The sequence below is a fragment of the Eumetopias jubatus genome, unplaced genomic scaffold (genome assembly GCF_037043125.1).
Source record: "Eumetopias jubatus isolate StellerSeaLion01/CBP00866 unplaced genomic scaffold, mEumJub1_p1.0 scaffold_1, whole genome shotgun sequence".
Lineage (NCBI taxonomy): Eukaryota > Metazoa > Chordata > Mammalia > Carnivora > Otariidae > Eumetopias > Eumetopias jubatus.
This window is the reverse complement of record NW_028274807.1, coordinates 70,582,589-70,605,275: the sequence shown is the minus strand read 5'-3', so window position 1 is coordinate 70,605,275 and position 22,687 is coordinate 70,582,589. Positions and strand designations below refer to the sequence as shown.

Genomic DNA, 22,687 nt, shown 5'->3' with positions numbered 1-22,687 from the left:
TTTCCCTGTCTTTTTGCTTTTTCAGGTGCAAGCGAAAGTGTAGGGAAACATATGCTCGAAGCCTGCAACAATAATCTGGAGATGGCAGTCACTATGTTTTTGGATGGTGGAGGAATTGCTGAAGAGCCCAGTACCAGTTCAGCAAGTGTCTCCACAGTCAGACCACACACAGAGTATGAATTTATTATTTATTGTTAGGAGCAACCCCACCTAAATTGAGCAGTTGCATTTTTTTTTTTTAAAGATTTTATTTATTTATTTGACAGAGCGAGAGAGCACAAGCAGGGGGAACAGTAGGGAGAGGGAGAAGCGGGCTCCCTGCCAAGCAGGGAGCCTGATGTGGGGACTCGATTCCAGGACCCTGGGATCATGACCTGAGCTGAAGGCAGACGCTTAACCATCTGAGCCACCCAGGTGCCCTAGAGTAGTTGCATTTTTATCAGTTAGGTTAATTCTCTGGTTTTGAAAAACTTAAAAGCTGAAAGAAAGCATCTGAAAAAGTGTCTCGTGTACATTTTTATACTTCTATGCCTCAAATTCTCTAGAGCACTGTCATGTCTATTATTTAATCTTCAAAAGAACCCTACGGGATGACATTATTATCTACATTTTACAGATGAGGAAGCGAAGGCTAGCCATTTTCCCAAGCTACACAGTAATTACATAGCAGATACGGCAATAAAGCCCAATAAAACTCAGATTTCCCAATTCTAAATTTTCTTACATTGTCCCAGGAGAGTTTTGAGTTGCCAGGAAAACCTTTTGAAAAATAATTCTAGTCCTTTATACCTTAATGATGGTTACATGTGGTTAATCATTGGAAGCACCTTTAGCATATGGAACTGTATTCTGTAGAGAATGATAATAAATGGTGAACAAATTTGGGTGTTTTGCCCTTTACATTTGATACCAATGAGAATTTGAAATGAATACCTTATGGGCAAAATTCCACATCTTTGGAAAATATTAGAGATGAATGCTACTCAAAGGAAAACCATTGATTTTTGAAACAATTAAGCAGATCCTTAAATAAGACTTTAATGCTTACAGCCCTTTGTAACACTCAGTGTTTACAACTTGAGATACTAAACAAGAGGAATTCCCTGTTTAAGGGAATAGATAAAGACATAGATACTATTTTTAAATTAGAGGTAGATTTAAAAAGCCAAATAACATTTAAGACATAGTTACTTCGTTGATCTAGTTCCAGGTTCTAGAGTACTAATTGTTTCCACATGAAGAGTGAACTTTAGAGATCATTATTAGTACTTCATAAAGTTTTTTCCTATCAGTATTGGCTACGTATTTAAGATGTTGGTATCCCATTTCCCCCAACATAGCTCAAATTTTTCATGGAAATCAATATGAAAACATGATTTAGTTTACAGAAACTTGAATAACAGGTATTCATGGCTGATTTGGGGGAACATAACTGTTCTCACTGTATAAAACATGTTTTTTTTTTATTGTGTTTAAAAATAGTTTTGATATGGGGCGCCTGGCTGGCTCAGGCAGTAGAGCATGCAGCTCTTAATCTCAGGGTCGTGAGTTCAAGCCCCACATTGGATGTGGAGCCTACTTTTTAAAAATAATAATTTTGATAGATGAATGTCTTATCCTATTGAATTACATTATAATTTGACTTAGATTATTTGTATTGCTAACTGATTGTCCTAAACTATAATTTTCACTCTTTACGGTTCACTTTTTTCTGATCCATTCTTTATTTTGTTGGGTAGCTAGCAATCTTGGAACAGATACCCTCAAACATGTAGTAATCAAGTTTTTATGTATAGGGAATACTACTTAATCTAAACCCCTAATTGATGTATTTCATCAGATTAAAGTTTGTTTTCTGAGTAATTAAATGGTTTTAAATTTAGATAATTATATATATACTATAAAATCAGGAAAATCATGGAAAGACTTATTTAGGTAAAAGATGTCTTCTAAATTCTTAGTTTTCTTAAGAAAATGGACTGTTTCTCTTTGATGAAAGAGGATTAATAGAGTTTCCTCTTATAGATGCATTGTCTATTCCTTCAGATTATTGAATTTTGTGTGTGAGCAGTGACTGATGTACTTAATTTTGAATTACCTTTTATCCTTCTTCTGGCTTATTGTAGATTTCTCTGTCGAACTAGTTGTTCTTTGATTATAGGATGTTTTTGTTGACAAATGAGTATTCATACTTTATTTTGTAAAGTATGTTTTGGAGTTCTATCTATTAGATGTAAAAAAGAAGGCCTTAAGCTCAGTTATTACTATTAGAAACACTTGAATGGAAAACATTACGCCTTACTTAAATTAACATGTGAGTAGGACACAATAAATTTGGAGCATACTCTTCCTTGCTATGAACATTAATCAGCAGAGATTAATATTTTAGTTAAAACTATAAAATCAACTGATACTTAAAACAACATAGCCATTTTTACAGTATTTCTAAATGAGTATTTTCTACTGGAGGAGATGGGTTATTAAATCCTCTGGAGGTAAACTTTAAAGAGTTTATAGGCTTTTAAAAGATGAGGAATTACTTTTTCTGCTCCGTATATATTGGAGTTTATTTAATAAATAATCCAAGGTAATACCTATGTTAACTATCTTCATAACTAGCATAAAATTTATTGCTTATTTAAACTTATTTTAATACATGTGATTTAATGATCTATTGTTTGATATAGTAGTAATGTAATACTGATTTATTATGCCTATATTTTCCATTTTTTGTCTGATTTTTTGTTTTTTTTTTGTAAGCTGCCCCCCCCCCCTTTTTTTTCCTGTAAAGAATCTAGGATAGGGAACTTGAGGGGAAAGGGGAAATATTTTTTCTTTTCTGTTTGTTCTCTTTCTTTATAAATCATTTGAGCCATCTATGCCAGGTACTCTTATTCCAGGTGACCTCTGTATGGAAACCTAACAATTATTTAACACGATGGTTCCTAAAAGTCACTAAGTTTGGTGTTCATATAACTTGTTAATTTGGATGCATTCACAATAGTTATGGAGAGAACATGTAGCAAAAAAGTTTTCCTTTTGATATTTTCCTACTTCTTTTAATAGAGAAGAAGTTCGTGCCCCAATTCCTCAAAAACAGGAAATATTGGTGGAACCAGAACCTTTGTTTGGTGGTAAGTTCATCTTTTTTCCTTAGTTTTATTGGACTCTGTTGTTACCTTAGGGTTTTAATGAAGTTATCAAAAGATGTGAAGGCTTGCTCAGAGATTATTACTTTTAAGTGTAGAGTCAGTTCTTATCTTACAATTCTGTACTCCCGTCAGGAAAATTGCAGTTGCTTCTTTCCAAGGAGACAACCAGATTAAAATATTTGTTGTAGAAGGCCAAAAGAAGGAAAATTAGCAAAAAGAAATACTGCCTTGTAATGGAAGCAAATCTATCATTAGATAAAGACTCCGATTACTTTTTATTTGGGGGGCACTTACTTGACTACTATATCCTTACTGTCTTGATATGCCTTGTCTTTACTTTTCTAAATTTCCAGAAGCGCTATTCCTATTTTGAACAAAGGAGAAAGTAATACCTAATCCATGCAAAAAATTGTGGTGTCAGTCTGGGTGCATAGAGAGACAGTAGAAAGTGGAACATTCAATTAGATTTAAAGAAAACTTTTAGTTTAATAAGCACTTATTTACCTTTTGCAAGCTAAATATTTTAGGTATTAATAGGTATATTAAAAAAATAGGAAATATGGTTATAACCTGGGTGGACAAAGTCATAGAAATGTATTTGTACATATTGATACCAGTAATGCAGAGAAATAAAAAGTTCTGTAGGTAAACTTGAATAAAGGAGAAGAAATAAATTATAAGAAAAGGATGAAGAAAATGATATAAATGATATGTCTTAATTTGAAAAAGGACTTTTTTAAGATCAGTCTTTGACTTGGCAGCTTTAGAGTTTACTGTAGTGAGAAATAACAGAATATACTGTCTAGATTAGAAATAAAGATGGGAGGAAGAAAACTGTAAGAACTGAATATTGAAGTATAATATGGGCTTTCTGGATTTTGATTCAGCCAGTCATTGTGCTGTTAATATACCAGAAGTAATAAAGCATTGTTCATAATTTTTTTTCATATAAATGTTATGAATGGATTTTAAAATTGAGGGGTGATGCCCTTGGAAGCTTTATCTTTTCTTTATTGCAAGGAATAAGGCAGGATTTCTGAGTGGGGTAGACTACAGGAAATAAATTCTGTGCTGTTTTACTGTTGTAAAGAGGCAAAAGAGTTCCCTTTTGAAAACTCTTTCCTCCTTTTACCTCTGGTTTAATAGACATTGAAGAGGGGAATGGGAATGACTGTAGAGTTAGGAAGTCAGTCCTAACACTCATTATTAGATCTTATTATAACTTGATAAAGGTCTTTGGAGAACTAATTTCTTCTTAGGACAGTATCGATTTAAAGTGTGATTCTCAAAGTGTGGTCTGGGGGTCTGTAAGATGAAAACTATTTTCATAATAATTTTCATAAGTTATTTGCCTTTTTTTACATTGTTGATATTTGGACTGATGGTTCAGAGGCAATGATGGATCAGACTGCTGCATCTTAATTGAGTCAGGGCAGTGGCACCAAACTGTAAATTCTTCACTGCCATACACTCACAGTTTTTTTTAAAATAAACCTATTTTATTAATAATGTTCTTGATGAAGCAATAAAAAATTAACTTCATTAAATCTTGACTCCTGAGTACACATTTTAAAACTATTCTGTTTAATGAAATAGGATGTGTCCATAAAGCCCTTCTGCATACTGAAGTAGTATACTGAAGTAGTGTGGTTACTTTAAGGAAAAGCACTTTTATGGTTGTTTGAGTTGTGAACTAAACTAGCTGTTTTTTTTTTTATGGAACATTATTTTTACTTGAAAGATTGCTGACAAACTATGGTTATGTAGACTTAGGCATTTGGCAGACATTTTCTTGGATCTGAAAAAAGGCCTATTACTGCTTTAAGACAAACAACTGACATTGTTTGTTACCAGTTATTATTTTTTAAAAAAAAGCTTTCAGGCAAAAATTAGAATTTTAGAAAGTTTATATCCACGATTAGGAGTTGATAGCTTCCCATTACTTAAAGGCTTTCTGATGAGATTAGTGGTATCATTAACAGATGTTGATTTTTTATTATTATTGTATAATGAAATGGTCAGTGTTTGGAATGTTTGCATAACTCAGTGAACAAATATTTTCTTTTTCTTTCTTTCTTTTTTTTTTTTTTTAGTGGGGTTGGGGAGTGGGACAGAGAGAGAATCTTAAGCAGGCTCCATGCCCAGAGCGGAGCCCAGTGCAGGGCTGATCTCACAACCCTGAGATTGTGTCCTGAGCCGAAATCAAGATTAGACGCTTAACCAACAGATCCACCCAGGTGCCCCTGAACTAATATTTTCAAATGACCAGGACACCATATATTTTTTTAAATACTGTATTTATTTATTTGAGAGAGAGAATGAGATAGAGCATGAGAGGGGGGAGGGTCAGAGGGAGAAGCAGACTCCCTGCTGAGCAGGGAGCCCGACGAGAGACTCAATCCTGGGACTCCAGGATCATGACCTGAGCCGAAGGCAGTCGCTTAATCAACTGAGCCACCCAGGCGCCCCTGACCAGTGCACCATATTACAAAATTGTGCATAGGTAAAAGGACAGACAATAAGATAAGATGTATAGATGGATGGATTAGTTATCTATTGCTGTGTAACAGATTGTTCCAAAATTTAGCTTCCTGAAACAACAAACATTTGTTATCTCACAGTTTCTGTGGTTCAGCAATCCAGGTGTGGCTTGGCTAGGTATCTTTGGTTAGGGTCTCTCACAAGGGTATAATCAAGGTGTCAGCCAGAGCTATAATCATCTCAAAGCTTGAGTAGAGGAGGATCTCCTAAGCTTACTCATGTGGCTGTTGGTTGACTAAAGACATCATCAGTTCCTTACCAAAGAGCAAATGAGAGAGCAAGAGAAGGCAGCCCATTTTAGAAGCCACCATCTTTCTTAGAAGTGACAACCCATCACCTCACCTCTGCCACATTCCATTTGATCCTGCCCTTATTCAAGATATTCACACACAGGTTATGAATATTGAGAAATTGGGATAATTGGAGGCCATCCTAGAGACTGCCTACCACATAGACCAATGGATTTTGATGGAGCAGATAATGAAAAATTCATTGATAAGATTTTAGATTCCATGCTGCAGTTAACCTTTAAGAAACTACTACTGGTTGAGTTTTGGTACAGTATCAAAGGAGAATATTCACAGTGATCTCAAAACACTATTAAAATACTGCTCCCCTTTACAACTATGTATCTGTGTTAGGTTGACTTTTAATTTCCTTCATTTACTTGAGCTATGGGAATAACAACAGATTGCAGAAGCAGATCTGAAAATCCAGATGTCTTCTCTTAAGCCAGTTATCAACAGGGAGTTGTGAAAATGTGATCAGTGCCACTCTTCTAACTAAATTTTTATTTTCCACCTGTCCCACTCCCCTATTCTATGAATCTCATTTTGAATCTTTTATTAGCAATTTGTAGCTTAGCCTCTTAGACCTCAGTGACCAGCATTCCTGTTACATGGCAATAGAGTGAGAATACAAAGGACTGATGTTTGCTGTATAGCAAATTGCTTGGAAGAGTCAGGAAACACACATTGAAGAGGCAGGTGGGAGTACAGGCATTCCTTGTTTTATTGTGCTTCACAAATATTGTGCTTTTTACAAATGAATGGTTTGTGGCTACCCTGTGGTGAACAAGTCTTTCAGCGCCATTTTACCAGCAGCATTTGCTCACTTCATGTCTCTTTGTTACATATTGGTAATTCTTGCAATATTTCAAATGTTTTCATTATTACTATATTTGTTACGGTGATCTATAATCCATGATCTTTGATTGTACTATTATAATTGTTTCTGGGCATCACAAACCACACCCATATAAGATGGTGTACTTAATTGATATGACTGGTTCACCAGCCAGCCATTCCCTTTCTCTCCTTCTTGGGCCTCTCTATTCCCTGAAACACAGCAATATTGAAATTAGGCCAGTCAATAACCCTACAATGTCCTTTAAGTGTCCAAGTGAAAGGAAGAGTTGCACGTCTCTCACTTTAAATCAAAAACTAGAAGTGATTAAGCTTAGTGAAGAAGGCATATTGAAAGCTGAGATAGGCCAAAAGCTAAGCCTCCTGTGCCAGTTAGCCAAGTTATGAATGCAAAGGAAAAATTTTTGAAAGAAATGAGAAGTGCTACTCCATTGAACACATGAATGATGCGAAAGTGAAACAACCTGTTGCTTGCTGATAAGGAGAAAGTTTTAGTGTCAGGATGGAGGATCAAACCAACCACAACATTCCCTTAAGCCAAAATCTAATCCAGAGCAAGACTCTAACTCTTGTCAATTCTTTGAAGGCTGAGAGAGATGAGGAAGATATAGAAGAAAAATTTGAAGCCAGCAGAGGTTGGTTGGTTCATGAGGTTTAAGGAAAGAAGCTGTCTCCATAACATAAAAGTGCAAAGTGAAATAGCAAGTGCTGATGTAGAAACTGCAGCAAGTTATTCAGAAGATCTCGCTCAGATAATTCATTGAAGGTGGCTACACTAAGCAACAGATTTTTCAATGTAGACAAAACAACCTTCTATTGGAAGAAGGTGCTATCTTGGACTTCCAGAGCTAGAGAGGAGAAGTCAATGCTTCAGATCTTCAAAGGACAGGCTGGCTCTCTTGTTAGGGTCTAATGCAGCTGGTGACTTGAAGTTGAAGCTGATGCTCATTTACCATTCTGAAAATCCTAGAGCCCTTAAGCATTATGCTAAATCTGCCCTGCCTGAGTCCTATAAATGGCACAACAAAACCTGGATGGCAACACATCTGTTTACAACATGGTTTACTGAATATTTTAAGCCAGCTGTTGAAGCCTACTGCTTAGAAAAAAAAGATTCTTTTCAAAATAGGACTATTCAGTGACAATATACCAGGTTATCTAAGAGCTCTGATATTATTGTCCAACAAGATTAATGTTGTTTTCATGTTTGCTAACACAACATCCATTCTGTAGCCCATGGATTAAAGAGAAATTTTTATTTTCAAGTCTTATTAAAGAAATACATCTTGTTAAGCAATAGTTACCATAGATAGTGAATGATTCTTTTGATGGATCTGGGCAGTGTAAATTGAAGACCTAGAAAGGATTCACCATTCTAGATGCCATTAAGAACATTCACGATTCATGGGAAGGGGTCAAAATAACATTTTTTTTTAAGACTTTTTATTTATTTATTTGACAGAGATAGTGAGAGAGAGAGAGCACAAGCAGGGGGGAACGGCAGGCAGGCAGAGGGAGAGGGAGAAGCAGGCTCCCCGCTGAGCAAGGAGCCCGATGCGGACCTTGATCCCAGGATGCTGGGATCATGACCTGAGCCAAAGGCAGCTGCTTAACTGACTGAGCCACCCAGGCGCCCCTCAAAATAACATCATTAACAGGAGTTTGAAAGAATTTGATTCCAACCCTCATGGATGACTTTGAGGGTTCAAGACTTCAGTGGAGGAAGCGAGTGCAGATGTGAGTAGAATTAGCAAGAGAACTAGAATTACAAGTAGAGCCTGAAGATGTAACTGAATTACTGCAGTCTCTTGATAAAATTTAAATGGATGTGGAGTCGCTTCTTATGGATGAGCAAAGAAAATGGTTTCTTGAGATGGAATCTACTCCTGGTAAAAATGCTGTGAAGATTGTTGAAATGACAACAAAGGATTTACAATATTACATAAACTTAGTTGATAAAGCAGCAGCAAGGTTTGAGAGGATTGACTCCAATTTTTTTTAAAAATGTATTTATTTATTTATTTTAAAAATAATGTCTGTACCCACTGTAGGGCTCAAACTCACAACCCCAAGATTAAGAGTCACATGCTCCCCCAACTGAGCCAGCCCAGGTGCCGCTTGTTTGACTCCAATTTTGAAAGAAGTTCTACTGTGGGTAAAATGCTATCAAACAACATTGTATGCTACAGAGAAATCATTTGTGAAAAGAAGAGTCAATTAATGCAGCAAACTTCATTATCTTAAGAAGTTGCCACAGCCACTCCAACTTCAGCAACTACCACCATGATCATTCTAGCAGTCATCAACATAGAGGCAAGGCCCTCCACCAGCAAAAAGATTACAACTTGCTGAAAACTCCAATGATGGTTAGCATTTTTTAGCAATAAAATATTTTTAATTAATGTGTACATTTTTTTTTAAGATTTTATGTATTTGACAGAGAGAGACACAGCGAGAGAAGGAACATAAGCAGGAGGAGTGAGAGAAGGAGAAGCAGGCTTCCCGCTGAAGAGGGAGCCCGATGCGGGGCTCGATCCCAGGACCTGAGCCGAAGGCAGACGCTTAATGACTGAGCCACCCAGGCGCCCCAAATGTGTACATTTTTTTTAGACACAGTACTATTGCACACATGATGGACTACAGTACACAGTTGTCCCTTGAACAACTCGGGTTAGGGGAGCTGACCCCCCAAGCCATTGAAATCTGCATATAACTTTTGACCCCCCCAATCTCCCCCCGCCCACCCCAAAACTTAACTAGTAATCCGCAGTTCACTGGAAGCCTTACCAAGAACATAAATAGTCGATGAACATATATTTTGTATATTATATGTATTATATACTGTATTCTTAGCAAAAAATTAAGTTGGAAAAAAATGTTATTAAAAAATATCATGAGAGAAAACACATTTGCAGAACTGTACTGTATTTATTGAAAAATTCCCACATATAAGTAGACCCATGCAGTTCAAATCTGTATTATTCAGTGGTAAACTTTGTGTAAACATAACTTTTATATGCACTGGGAAACTCAAATTCATTTGACTCGTCTTAATGTGATATTTGCTTTATTGTGGTAGTCTGGAACCAAACCTACATTATCTCTAAGGTATGCCTATAATAATGGTCCTAGGACTAGAGGTGTTGTGTGTGGCCTGAGGAGAGGTTCTTGGTTAGACTTAGCATAAATAAGGAGGAAACAAATGGGAGCAGGTTATGAGCCCAAGAAATAAAAGGGGTTGAGTCCAAAGCTAGCAAAAGAGGAAGTAGGAGACTCCCAGGAGATCAGATGCCTGATATAGAAGGGCTACAGTGGGAAGAAAGTGGGTGGTGTGTGTGAAATAATGTAGAATATTGAGTGGCCTGGGCGCTTGGGTGGCTCAGTTGGTTAAGCGACTGCCTTCGGCTCAGGTCATGATCCTGGAGTCCCGGGATCGAGTCCCGCATCGGGCTCCCTGCTCAGCAGGGAGTCTGCTTCTCCCTCTGACCCTCTTCCCTCTCATGCTCTCTCTCAAATAAATAAATAAAATCTTAAAAAGAAAAAAAAAAAAGAATATTGAGTGGCCTGCCTTTGGCAATTTCAAAGTAGAAGAAAATTATCTTTTGTGTACTATCTCCCCAATAATCATATACTCTAGGCAGCCATTCTGTGCCTTATCCTCAGATATCCTTACTTTTTTAATTGTTACGGTTAAAAGTATCTGCTAAAGAGTTTTAAGAAGGCATTATTTGAGAGGCCATATTGTTCCTACTAGAAACCTATACATTTGAAATAGGAACTCTTGATTAAAAATAGTTACAAGATTGGAAAGAATAACATTCCTTGCTGTTGCTTTATAAAGGAAAGTAGGGAAAGAGGAAGGGAGGAGAAAATAATGAAATATTTAAATTAAAAAATTTTCAGTTTAAATAAATATAAATAAAATTCAATATAGAACTAAAACATGGAAGTTTCTTTTTCCTTTTTTAAGTCAAATCTCTTTTCCTTGAGATAATATTGTGATTCTTTAACATAAATACACAAATGTGCATAAATTATATACAGATAATACTTCACACAAAAATGAGATTTTTTTTTTAATATATGGTTCTGCATTTTGTTTTGCTTTTTACTTGATTGTTCTTGGATAGAAAGAATTATCTTATATAATGGCATATACAGACTTTTGGGAAAGATGCTTTGACATGGGGTGGGGACTTTATACTTCCTAATCTTACTGCTATTCATCATTTATTAACATGAAGCATTGTTCTGTTTACATGCTGGCCAGGCATGCCATAAGCCAATTTAATAACTGTTACCAATATTGAAGGAATTGTTAAATGTCCTTGTTTATTGTAATGTATATAAATGATCTGGCAAATGATCTGAACATATACATATAGGAAGATAACATTTTTATTATTGCCTTCTAGACTTTATAAAATACTTAAGGATTGGGTAATAGATACTATATTGGGTTTCAGAAGATCTTGGTTCTGTTTACTTTTCTCTCACTAACCCATTGTGTAACTGTGGAAAAATTTTTCTTGCAAAATTAAAAATGTTTTTGGTGTTTATAATTCTACATGTGTATCCATTGACTAAGAAGTTGTTCTTAAATATGGTTTAGAAGGTAGGTACTCACTCAGGCGTTACACCAAAAGATGGTCAGATCCCTTAGGCTAACCTGAATTAGATATTTGCAGCATGTATGTAGCTTCATCAGCATGGGGAGTCATCCTTAAAATCTTTGTTCTTATCTTTTACACAAGTTTGGTTAAGTCTCTTAACTGGGCCTTAATTTTCTTATTTGTAAAACAGAATGGTTGGGCTGAAGATGGTTGACTTAATTTTATATGAATGACTTGAAGGTTTTTAAAATTTTTTTTCATTTTTTTATTATGTTAATCACCATACATTACATCATTAGTTTTTGATGTAGTGTTCCATGATTCATTGTTTGTGCATAACACCCAGTGCTCCAAGCAGAACGTGCCCTCTTTAATACCCATCACCAGGCTAACCCATCCTCCCACCCCCCTCCCCTCTAGAACCCTCAGTTTGTTTTTCAGAGTCTATCGTCTCTCATGGTTTAAATATTTTATTTTTTGAAGGACACCTTTATAAATCTATGAGTGTTTTAAAACAAGAAATACTTGCAGATAGGGAAGGTTTTAGAATCATTTCAAAATTAAGGTTTAAATTTTTGTATCATTTCTATTTTTTCCCGAAAGCTCCTAAAAGACGACGGCCTGCACGTTCAATATTTGATGGTTTCCGAGATTTTCAAACTGAAACTAGTAAGTATCTTATACCAGTTTATTATCTCTCTTTCTTCTTCCTTCTCCATTTTCTCCTCCCCTCTCTTCCACATAGAAAACCACAAGATGGAAAAGCACCCATCTGCTCCCCTACAGGTCAGGATCCTGGTTTGTTTTATATAGTTTTTCTTAAAAAGAAAAAGATGTTTAATATCAGGCCTAATTACTTTGAGGAGTCACCTTATTTTAAAAGGAAATTATGAATTCAGTCTGTGATTGTTACTAACTTCCCCTTAAGCTAAATTGTTCCAAATGCTAACCTAACTGGTAAGAGAAGAATATTAAGAGTGATGGAGGTCGCAGAGCCTCCACTCCCTCAATCTTTTCTGGGCCCCTGCGTACCTGGTGGGAGGAGCACACGGCCACTGTCCCACTCGACTGCCCACAACCAACTCGTCCGCAGAGATGTCAGCCGCTGGTGCCCGGGGCCTTCGGACCACCTACCACTGGGTCCTCGATAAAGTGGAGCTCCTGCTGCTGGAGAAATTGAGGCCGTTGTACAACCACCCTGCAGGTCCCAAAACAGTTTTTTTCTGGGCTCCAATTATGAAATGGGGGTTGGTGTGTGCTGGATTGGCTGACCTGGCCAGACCTGCAGAGAAACTCAGCACAGCTCAGTCTTGCTGTTTTGATGGCCGCAGGGTTTATTTGGTCAAGATACTCACTTGTAATTATCCCAAAAAACTGGAGTCTCTTTGCTGTTAATTTCTTTGTGGGGGTAGCAAGAGCTTCTCAGCTCTTTCGTATTTGGAGATATAACCAAGAACTAAAAGCTAAAGCAAACAAATAAGAGTTCCTGACCAACCGAACAATCTAGATGTGGATATACCCACTGGGACTGATTTGATTTATTCTTTGGCTGTTGATAAGGTGATATTAACTGTGCTACTGTTTGGAAGGCATAAAAAAACTGTAAACTGGGGGCTAATACTTGATTCAACAGAAAAATAAAGCAAACTTTTTTTTTAAAGATTTTATTTATTTATTTTGACCGAGAGAGACACAGTGAGAGAGGGAACACAAGCAGGGGGAGCGGGAGAGGGAGAAGCAGGCTTCCCACTGAGCAGGGAGACCGATGCGGGGCTTGATCCCAGGACCCTAGGATCACAACCCAAGCCAGAGGCAGACGCTCAACGACTGAGCCACCCAGACGCCCTGAAAGCAAACTTTTAATTAAAAAAAAAAAAAAAAAAGGTGATGGAGAAATGTAAGAAATCTGGTAATTTACAAAGTTAATTAGCTTTTGAATGAGCACTTAAATGCTGACTATAATAAAAGAAAAAGATGGTTTCCCTCAAGATCCTGACATCTCACCTCACATCAGTCAGAATGGCTAGTATGAAATAGACAAGAAATAAGAAGTGCTGGCAAAGATGTAGAGAATAGGGAACTCTTGTGCACTGTTGATGGGATTGCAGCCACTATGGAAAACATTATGGAGGTTCCCTCTAAAAACTAGCAATACCATATGACCCAGTAATTTATAACTCTGGGTATTTATCCTAAGAAAACAAATATGCACCCCTTTGTTTATTGCAACATTATTTTCAGTAGCCAAGTTACGGAAGCAGCCTAAGTGTCCATCAATAGATGAATGGATAGAGAAGATGTATTATGTACACAGTGGAATAATACTCAGTCACAAAAAAGAATGAAACCTTGCCATTCACAGCAACATTATGGAGCAACATTATGGTCCTTGAGGATATTATGCTAAGTGAAATAAATCAGACAAAGACAAATACCATATGATTGCACGTATATGTGGAATCTAAGAAACAAAACAAATGAACAAAGAAGTGAAAAAGAGATTCCTCAATACAGAGAATAAATTGGGCATTGCCAGAGAGAGTGGGAGGATAAGGGAAGTAGATGAAGGGGATTAAGAGGTATAAACTTCCAGTTATAAAATAAGTCACAGTGATGAAAGCTACAACATTGGGAATATAGTCAGTTAATACTGTAATAACTTGTATGGTGACAAAGGGTAACTACGTTTAACGGTGAGCATTTTGTAATGCATATAATTGTTGAATCACTATGTTGTACACCTGAAACTAAAAGAATATTGTATGTCAGCTGTACTTTAAAACAATAAATGAATAATTGGTGGAAAAAAAAAATCCTATCTGTCAGTTTAAAGGAATGACCACAATGAAAATGGTTATTGTAGGGGATTGAAAAATAGAAGAGGAAAAAAAACCACACCACCCAAAGCAGCCACTCTTACCATTTTGGCTATAGTTGTTTGGAATAGATTTATATCTTTCTGTGGAATAAGTTAGAATGAGATTCTTGGCCTTATACTTTTAGAGGATTTAGTAGTGATTTAGCAATGGAATCTTTAAAAAAAGGAAAGTTGTTTAGAGAATATATGAAAAACTGTTGGACCATGCTTGATTTTGTAGTTGATTTATAATGAGCTCATTGCAGCACAGGTAGGTCTTGTAACTTTGGAGAGAGTTGAAACGGGGAACCCAAACTGATTCAGGTCATCCAGGGAAGCCTATACCCTTCCAGGAGAAGGTGACAACAGGTGGTCCTTCTCTCTCACTGCCAGAATCTTTAAAGATTGGCAGTGTAGCTAGAAACAACAGATATATTAGGCTTAACCTTCAGAACTGGATAAATGGAGATGAAAATTTTCTCCTGTGCTCAAGTTCCCTTGGAATATGAGAAGGAAATATTTTGAGTAGGTGACTCTACTGTAATTTTCAGCTTTTGTCCTTACATTTGGATTGAGAGCACCACTAAGTCTTAAAAGACTCCCTCCCCACCATGCTTTGTATGTTTTTCAGAATCAGCATTAGATATTTGCATTTGCATGAGGTCAGGCACGGTCAGGCACATTGTTCAGTAATTCTTGCAGTTGATGCATGTTTATATTTTGAGATTCATGGCTTTTATTTTCTGGCTAACTGAAACTTTCCTATCCTCCTGTGTTGCAGTTCGGCAAGAACAGGAATTAAGAAATGGAGGAGCAATAGATAAGAAACTAACTACCCTTGCAGATCTCTTCCGGCCACCTATTGATTTGATGCATAAAGGCAGCTTTGAAACAGTAAGTTGCTGGAAATTGTAAGCCTTAGCTATGAATCCTTTTGCATTTTCAATGCCATTTTTTTCTTTCTAAGAACAAAAAAGTTTCCAGAATATAGAGAATTGGCATCTTAATAAGTATGACACAAGTATGAAATACCTAAAAAGTTGCATTGATTTACATTTCTACCAGCAGTATATGAGATTGTTTCATAAAATCCTTTTATTATCCTTGTGTGGTATCACACAATCTTTGCCATTTGGTAGTTTTTGGGGGGAAAAAAAATCTTAATTTTTTTAGTTTGTGTTTCTTTGATTACTACTGAGAATAGTGTGCCTGTGTTTATTGGCCATTTGTGAATTGTAGGTATCTTTTGCCCATATTTTTATGGGGATCCTGTTGTATTTTATTTAATTAATTAATTAATTAATTTTTTTTAAAGATTTTTTTATTATTTGACAGACAGCGAGAGCAGGAACACAAGCAGGGGAGTGGGAGAGGGAGAAGCAGGCTTCCAGCCAAGCGGGGAGCCCAATATGGGACTCGATCCCAGGATCCTGGGATCATGACCTGAGCCGAAGGCAGACACTTAACGACTGAGCCACCCAGGCGCCCATCCTGTTGTATTTTAAAAGAATATGTAGTTGCAGAAGATATTCTTCTTCAGTTTTTGGTTTTAATTTGGCTAAAGCCAAAGAAAAGCTTTCCAGAGCAGGTTTACTTGATTGTCTGCTAAATTATAAATGTAAAGAGGGCAGGGGTAACATGTTTCTTTTTATTTTGGTAATCCTTGGGACCCAGTTCCTGGGATTTTTTTTTTTTTTTAAAGATTTTATTTATTAGAAAGTAGGAGCTGGGGGGAGGGGCAGAGGGAGAGCAAAAGCAGACTCCGGCTGAACAGGGACACTCCCCGCCCCTAGAGCCGAAGGCAGACGCTTGACTGACTGACCCACCCAGGTGCCCCCAGTTTCTGGTATTTTACAGAAGCATAGTATCTGTTAAATGAATGAGTTTGTTTAGGATTTTAAATATTCTGTTGAAGTGTTCATACAGTTGCTTTTGTGTGATAACTAGCATGTTAATGCTCTTTTGAGTCAGAATAGCATTTCCATAGATGTAAATTACTTTAAATTTCAGGTCTTACCTGTTAAGCATAAAGTAGGCCAAACAATACTCAGAAAAATGATGTTTGTAGCTGCATATTTGGAAGTGAATTATGATTGTTTTTTAAAAGATTTTGTACTTTGACATACTCTTAGAGTAGCCTAAATGAAATACTGAGGATTAAAAATTTAACTAAGTCTGTTCTTCAGTTTTAATTTTCTGAATTGTAAAACCTGAAAGTGTTTGGCAACATGTAACAGAAAATCCAAATGATAGTGATTTGACCAAACAAACTTAGCTTAGCTTTTCTTCTCTTCTCTTTTCTTTCTTTCTTTTTTTTTTTTTTTTAAGATTTTATTCACCTATTTGAGGTAGAGACCAAGCACACGCAAGGGGAAGGGCAGGCAGAGGGAGAAGCAGGCCCCTCACTGAGCGTGGAGCCCGTGGCAGGGCAGGGCTCCACCCTAGGACCCCAGACCACGACCTGAGCCTAAGGCAGACAGTTAACCCACTGAGCCACCCAGAAGCCCAAGCATTTCTTTTTGTCATGTAAATAAGACTAGAGTTGAGAGTCTTTGATATTCATTAGTCAGCTCAAAGATGTTTTCCTTTTCTTGGCCTGGTGATCTAAATATGGCAGCTGCCTATCCTTTCTGCTGTTCTGGTGAAAATTCAGCCATTGAGAGAGAATTAGCAGCAGTATGAAAGACAAAAAGGATCTGCGTTTGTTTTGCCAGGTTTTCCATTTTTTAGTAGCTTCTGAGTTGCTCTAGGGCTTAATGAAGTAACTATGAGCTTGATTTAATTTGATCACTTTGGGTTCATAAAAGCAGTTACTCTGCTGCTTGTTCTTTGAGGGAAAATGTGAATCTTTTTTGGTATTATTTTGTTAAGTTATATTCTTTGTATTTCATGACCTGTATTATTCACAGCAATCCTTTATTCACTGATAATACTAAACTTCAAACTTTATTGTTTATAAATCTATAAATGACATAAATACTTAACAAAAGGTAGGCATTTAATTATGACTAATGTATATTAGTTTTATAAAAATTAGGGAGGTAATATGCAGAATTAAGTCATTGAAGATTAGGAAGGTGAATATTGAAAATTAGAGGAACACTGGCTGCTCAGGCAGGACCCATAGGTTTGGGCACCATCTTAGATGTAGATTTGAGCCACAGTTTGACAGGTTTAGAAACTGGACTTTTTTAGTGTAACTAGAAGTAGAGTATGTTCAAGTGTTGTGGTTGATGCTAACCACATGAGAGACTGATTAATTCACTTGTTTACTCAATAACTATTTATTGAAGCCTTGAATTACAAGGCCTTATGCTAGGTAATGGGAATTGTATTTGTTGGGATAAAGATTTGACTGCATATGAGAGAGAGAGACACTAGGAAGAAAGCAGACAGTAGCTTAAATAAGATAGAAGTCCAGACTGTTAGAGTGGTTCTGCTACATGAAGTTATTCGGAGTGTGTTTTTTTCTGTCTTGCACTGCTATTCCCTAGGTCTTGCTTGCCTCTCTTCATAAGAATCAAGATGGCTTACCACCTTGTTTGCTTTCCAACCAGCATGGAGGGAAGGGGTTGAGAAGGGCGCACTTTTTCCCGTTAAAGGCACAGCTTTTAGGGTACCTCCTGTGGCTCAGTTGGTTAAGCCTCTGCCTTCAGCTCAGGTCATGATCCCAGGGTCCTGGGATCGAGTGTGGCATTGGGCTCCCTGCTCAGCAGGGAGTCTCCTTCTCCCTCTGCCCCTCTCCCCTGCTCGTGCTCACTCTCTCTCTGTGTCTCTCAAAAGTAAATAAATAAAATCTATAAAAAAAAAATAAAGGCACAACCTAAAAGTTGTTCATATCAGGGCGCCTGGGTGGCTCAGTTGGTTAAGCGACTGCCTTCGGCTCAGATCATGATCCTGGAGTCCTGGGATCGAGTCCCACATCGGGCTCCCTGCTTAGCGAGGGGTCTGCTTCTCCCTCTGACCCTCTTCCCTCTCATGCTCTCTGTCTCTCATTCTCTCTCTCAAATAAATAAATAAAATCTTTAAAAAAAAAAAAGTTGTTCATATCACTTCTGCTCATACCCCGTTAACCAGAACTCTACAACATGGCCAAACCTAGCTGCAAGAGACACTAGGAAATCCGATGCTTCGCAAAAAGTTGGAGGTTCTGTTACTAAGAGGGAGAAGGGGAAAATGGGTATTTGGTACCTATAAGCGGATAACAAACTACACAAAGTTCTTGCTGTCAAAAAGTTTGTGATCTAGAGGGAGAAACATACTATAAACAGAAAACAAGCAATATATAACATGCATGTATTTTATATGCATGTTTGATATGTATATAGAGAGAGAGTGGGAAGGAGAGGGAGAGAGAGGAGGAGAAATTTCAGGTTACAGTAGCTGCTGGGAGAAAGAGTAAAATAGAATGAGGGAAGGAGAGAGAGGGTTTTTTTTTGTTTGTTTGGGGCCATTAAGTACAAGTGTTCCTACCGGTAAATTGAAAGCAAGGTTGATTTCATAAATTTCACATATGTTTATAATCGTGAGGGGACAGAACTATTTTATTTTATTTTTAAAGATTTTATTTATTTGAGAGAGCACACACGAGGCTTGGGGGGACAGGAGGGTCAGAAGGAGAAGCAGATGCCCCACTGAGCAGGGAGCCTGATGTGGGACTCGAACCTGGGACTCTGGTATCATGACCTGAGCTGAAGGTAGACACAACCGACTGAGCTACCCAGGTGCCCCAGAACTATTTTAGATAGGAAGATGAGGGAAGATTATGAAAGGATGAGATTTGATAGAAACCTGAATGGAATGAGGGAGTGTGAATCATAAAGGTCCAGGGGAAGAGTAGACAAAACAGTTAAATGTAAAGGAACTGATACGGGAAAGACCTAGGCCTAGTTCGGATACAGCCAAGAAAACCAATGTGGTTGGAGCTGAGTGAGCAAAGCACTTAGGATGAATGATCTGACCTGGGCAGTGGAACATTTCTTAGGTTTTCTTTTCTTTTCTTTTTTTTTTTCCTTCAAGTAGGCTCCACATCCAGCATGGAGCCCTTTGCAGGTCTTGAACTCACAACCCTGAGATCAAGATCTGAGCTGAGATCAAGAGTCGGATGCTCAACCGACTGAGCCACCTATCTAGGCGCCCCTTAGGTTTTCTTATTTCTCCATTTAGCCCTTAAGTTCCGTGAACACAGGGACTTTATTTTATTTATTCTTTTTTTTTTTAAGATTTTATTTATTTATTTGACAGAAAGAGACACAGGGAGAGAGGGAACACAAGCAGGGGGAGTGGGAGAGGGAGAAGCAGTGTTCCCACTGAGCAGGGGGTTCACGACCAAAATTCCTGATGCGGGGCTCAATCCCAGGACCCTGGGATCATGACCTGAGCTGAAGGCAGACGCTTAACCACTGAGCCACTCAGGCACCCGGGGACTTTGTTTTATTTACTGTTCCACAGTGCCTGGAAGAGTTTCTGGCACATAGTTGGCCCTCATTAAATTTTCGTTAAATGATTGAATGATTGGCATAATCTGGAGTATATTGTACAGAAAGAGTCAGAACAATTTCCTTGATATTCCTTATTTTAATAAGAAATGCATATTTATTTGTTAAAATTGTTCAGTTACACATGCACCTTGTCCTAATCACTAAGAGTACTTTATTAATTTCAAAAGTACTTGCTCTAAATGTGGGTGAAAGTAATTAACATTTCCATAAGAAAGTACTGTGCATATTTTAATATTTCCCTTTTACCTTTGTGGCTATATATTTGTTATTGAAACAAATGATTTTTCTTTTATATCCTTACTTTTTGTACTTTCCTGTCTGGGACTGAGAGAGAAGTTAGTCTTTACTGTTACCCCTTGTCATGATAAATCCCATCACACATCTCTCTGTTTGGTGTAGCCACACTTGGGTCTCCCTGTAATAGCTTTGGAATATTGACTCAGAACAGCTTAATAGATTCCAAGAGGGAAGATTGATCATTGTCCCATGGTCCACTCTCACCTCTAGTCCTTGACTCATATAATTTGTATACTTAGTGAGATTGTGTTAAGACTCTTACCTCTTATCCAGACATTGTTCCTTTGCATGAAATTTGTATCTTCTTTGGCTCCTTCCTTCTAGCAGTAATTTCTTAACAGATCTTCAGGTGGTTTTTTTGGTTTTTAAAAAATATTTTATTTATTTATTTGTCAGAGAGAGAGGGAGAGAGAAAGCGAGAGAGTGGCAGAGGGAGAAGCAGGCTCCCCACTGAGCAGGGAGTCCGAAGAAGACCTTGATTCCAGGACCCTGGGATCATGACCTGAGCCAAAGGCAGACACTTAACTGAGTCACCCAGGTGTTCTAGATCTTCAGGTGTTTTTGCTGCTATAAGGTTTTGCCCCCAATGTAAACTTCATGAAGGCAGGGATTTTTGTGTTTTGGTAATTGCTATAAGCCAGCATCTGTAACTGTACCTGAAACATGGTAGGTTCTCAGTAAGTGCCTGTTGAATGAATGAATCTGAATTAATGAAAGCATGAATGCTAATAAATGAATTTTTTAAACACAGGAAACAAATGGTTCTGCATCATTTTTGAACTCTGGACTTTATTTATTTATTTTTTAAAGATTTTATTTATTTATTCATGAGAGACAGAGAGAGGCAGAGGAAGAAGCAGGCTCCCAAGGAGCAGGGAGCCCGATGCGGGACTTGATCCCAGGACCCTGGGATCATGACCTGAGCCGAAGGCAGACACTTAACCATCTGAGCCACCCAGGCGCCCTGGACTTTATTTTTTAAAAGGTTTTATTTATTTATTTTAGAGAGATAGAGTGGGGGAGGGGCAGAAGGGAAAGAGAGGGACTAGCAGACTCCTTGCTGAGTATGGAGCCCATGGGGGGGTGCTTGACCTCATGACCTTGAGATCATGACCTGAGCCAAAATCAAGAGTCAGCCACTTAGCCAACTGAGTGACCCCAGGCACCCCTAAACTCTGAACTTTTATTATTTTTGGTGCTACACATTTTTTTCCTTGTTTTCCTTGTTCCTGTTTCCTTAGTCTTTGTATTTGAGGCAGACATGTAAATTTATCCTATTAAAGGGATATGTTCTCTCCAGTCTGTCTCTCTAGAATGTGTGTTAATTTTTTTCTTTATTCTCAGATACTTTCCTTTTCTTCTCTTTTCTTTCCTTTTTTTCTTTTTAGAGAGGGAGAGAGAGAGCACATGGGGGGAAGAGGGAGAGAGAATCTTAAGCAGGCTCCACACTCAGCATGGAGCCCAATGCTGGGCTCAGTCTCACAGCCCTGAGATCATGACCTGAACCAAAAATCAACAGTTGGGTGCTTAACCTACTGAGCTGGGTGCTTAACCCACCCAGGTATCCCTCAGATACTTTTCTTCAGTTAAGACAGTATAATTACTTACCACCCATTTATTAAATCTGTGTGAATGCTATAGGTAAGGAAGTTAAGTGGAGCACTGTTACTTCCTAGGAGCAAGGAGGTATTTTATTATATTTGTATAATAAGATTCTTTATTATACTCTACTTTAAAATAAGGCTTTGACCAGTTAAATACAGCTTCCTGGCTCAATACATGGATGCCTCTTTTTAGAACTTGGGTTTTCACTTGTGGAATCAGTAGCGAATATTAGAAAATTATTTTCTCTGGGGGGATTCATACAAAAAAATAGGATAACAGTATTTGCAAGATTGTGTAAGCCTTAAAAGAGAAGATATTCTTAGTTTTACATATTATAATACTTTCGAAATGTTTATGTTCTTCAGTTGTTATTAATCTAAGTTAATTGATCCTTAAGATTTTCCCATGTCAAACTGATAGGAAAAGAATATTATTCCAGGGCAAAATTATTCAAAACTATGCCTTTCATTTCAGTTCTTATGCAGAGGTTTGAGGTAGCATTTGCTTATTTGCCTTCCTGCTATTCTTTTCCTATTTGGCATTATTTCTTAGGTCTTTGTGGTGATGAGGAACTGTGAAGCAAAAAGTACACACTCATGATTGATATTTGTACCATACACTGGGGAGTCTTGGAGATCATTCTGAAATATTCCGTGATCCTGTGATCTTAGGTTTCGAAATCCACCCTTAGGAATAACAACCTTAAGAGAAGACACCCTCAGCAGCTCTTACTGAAAGTGTTTAGGGTGATTCTGTAAAGTAGCACATGCCTGATAATTGGATGAAAATGGTATTTAGAACTTTGTATTGGAAACACATTTTGAAATATGTATATACATGTATGGAAGTATTGAAAAGAAAACAACAAAGTAGTACATACTGCTTACATCTATTTAAAAGGGGAGATATTTACGGATAGGGGTCAGAAGAGACAATACAATAATATGACTTGTTGACCTTGTTTGTGGAGTCTTTT

General features: G+C 37.5%; 1 protein-coding gene and 1 pseudogene across 1 annotated transcript in view; both read left to right on the top strand.

Annotated features, from left to right (window-relative positions):
* The window catches only part of UBXN7 (UBX domain protein 7), a 55,386-nt gene that overhangs the window by 18,818 nt on the left and 13,881 nt on the right, over positions 1–22,687 (top strand). Inside the window, exons 2-5 of the mRNA XM_028100917.2 lie at positions 26–173; positions 3,067–3,134; positions 12,055–12,120; positions 15,090–15,202. Of these exons, the coding sequence (XP_027956718.1) occupies positions 26–173; positions 3,067–3,134; positions 12,055–12,120; positions 15,090–15,202 (395 nt within the window). The remainder of the gene's footprint in view (positions 1–25; positions 174–3,066; positions 3,135–12,054; positions 12,121–15,089; positions 15,203–22,687) is intronic.
* Positions 12,535–13,027, top strand: LOC114206984 (mitochondrial pyruvate carrier 2 pseudogene; annotated as a pseudogene).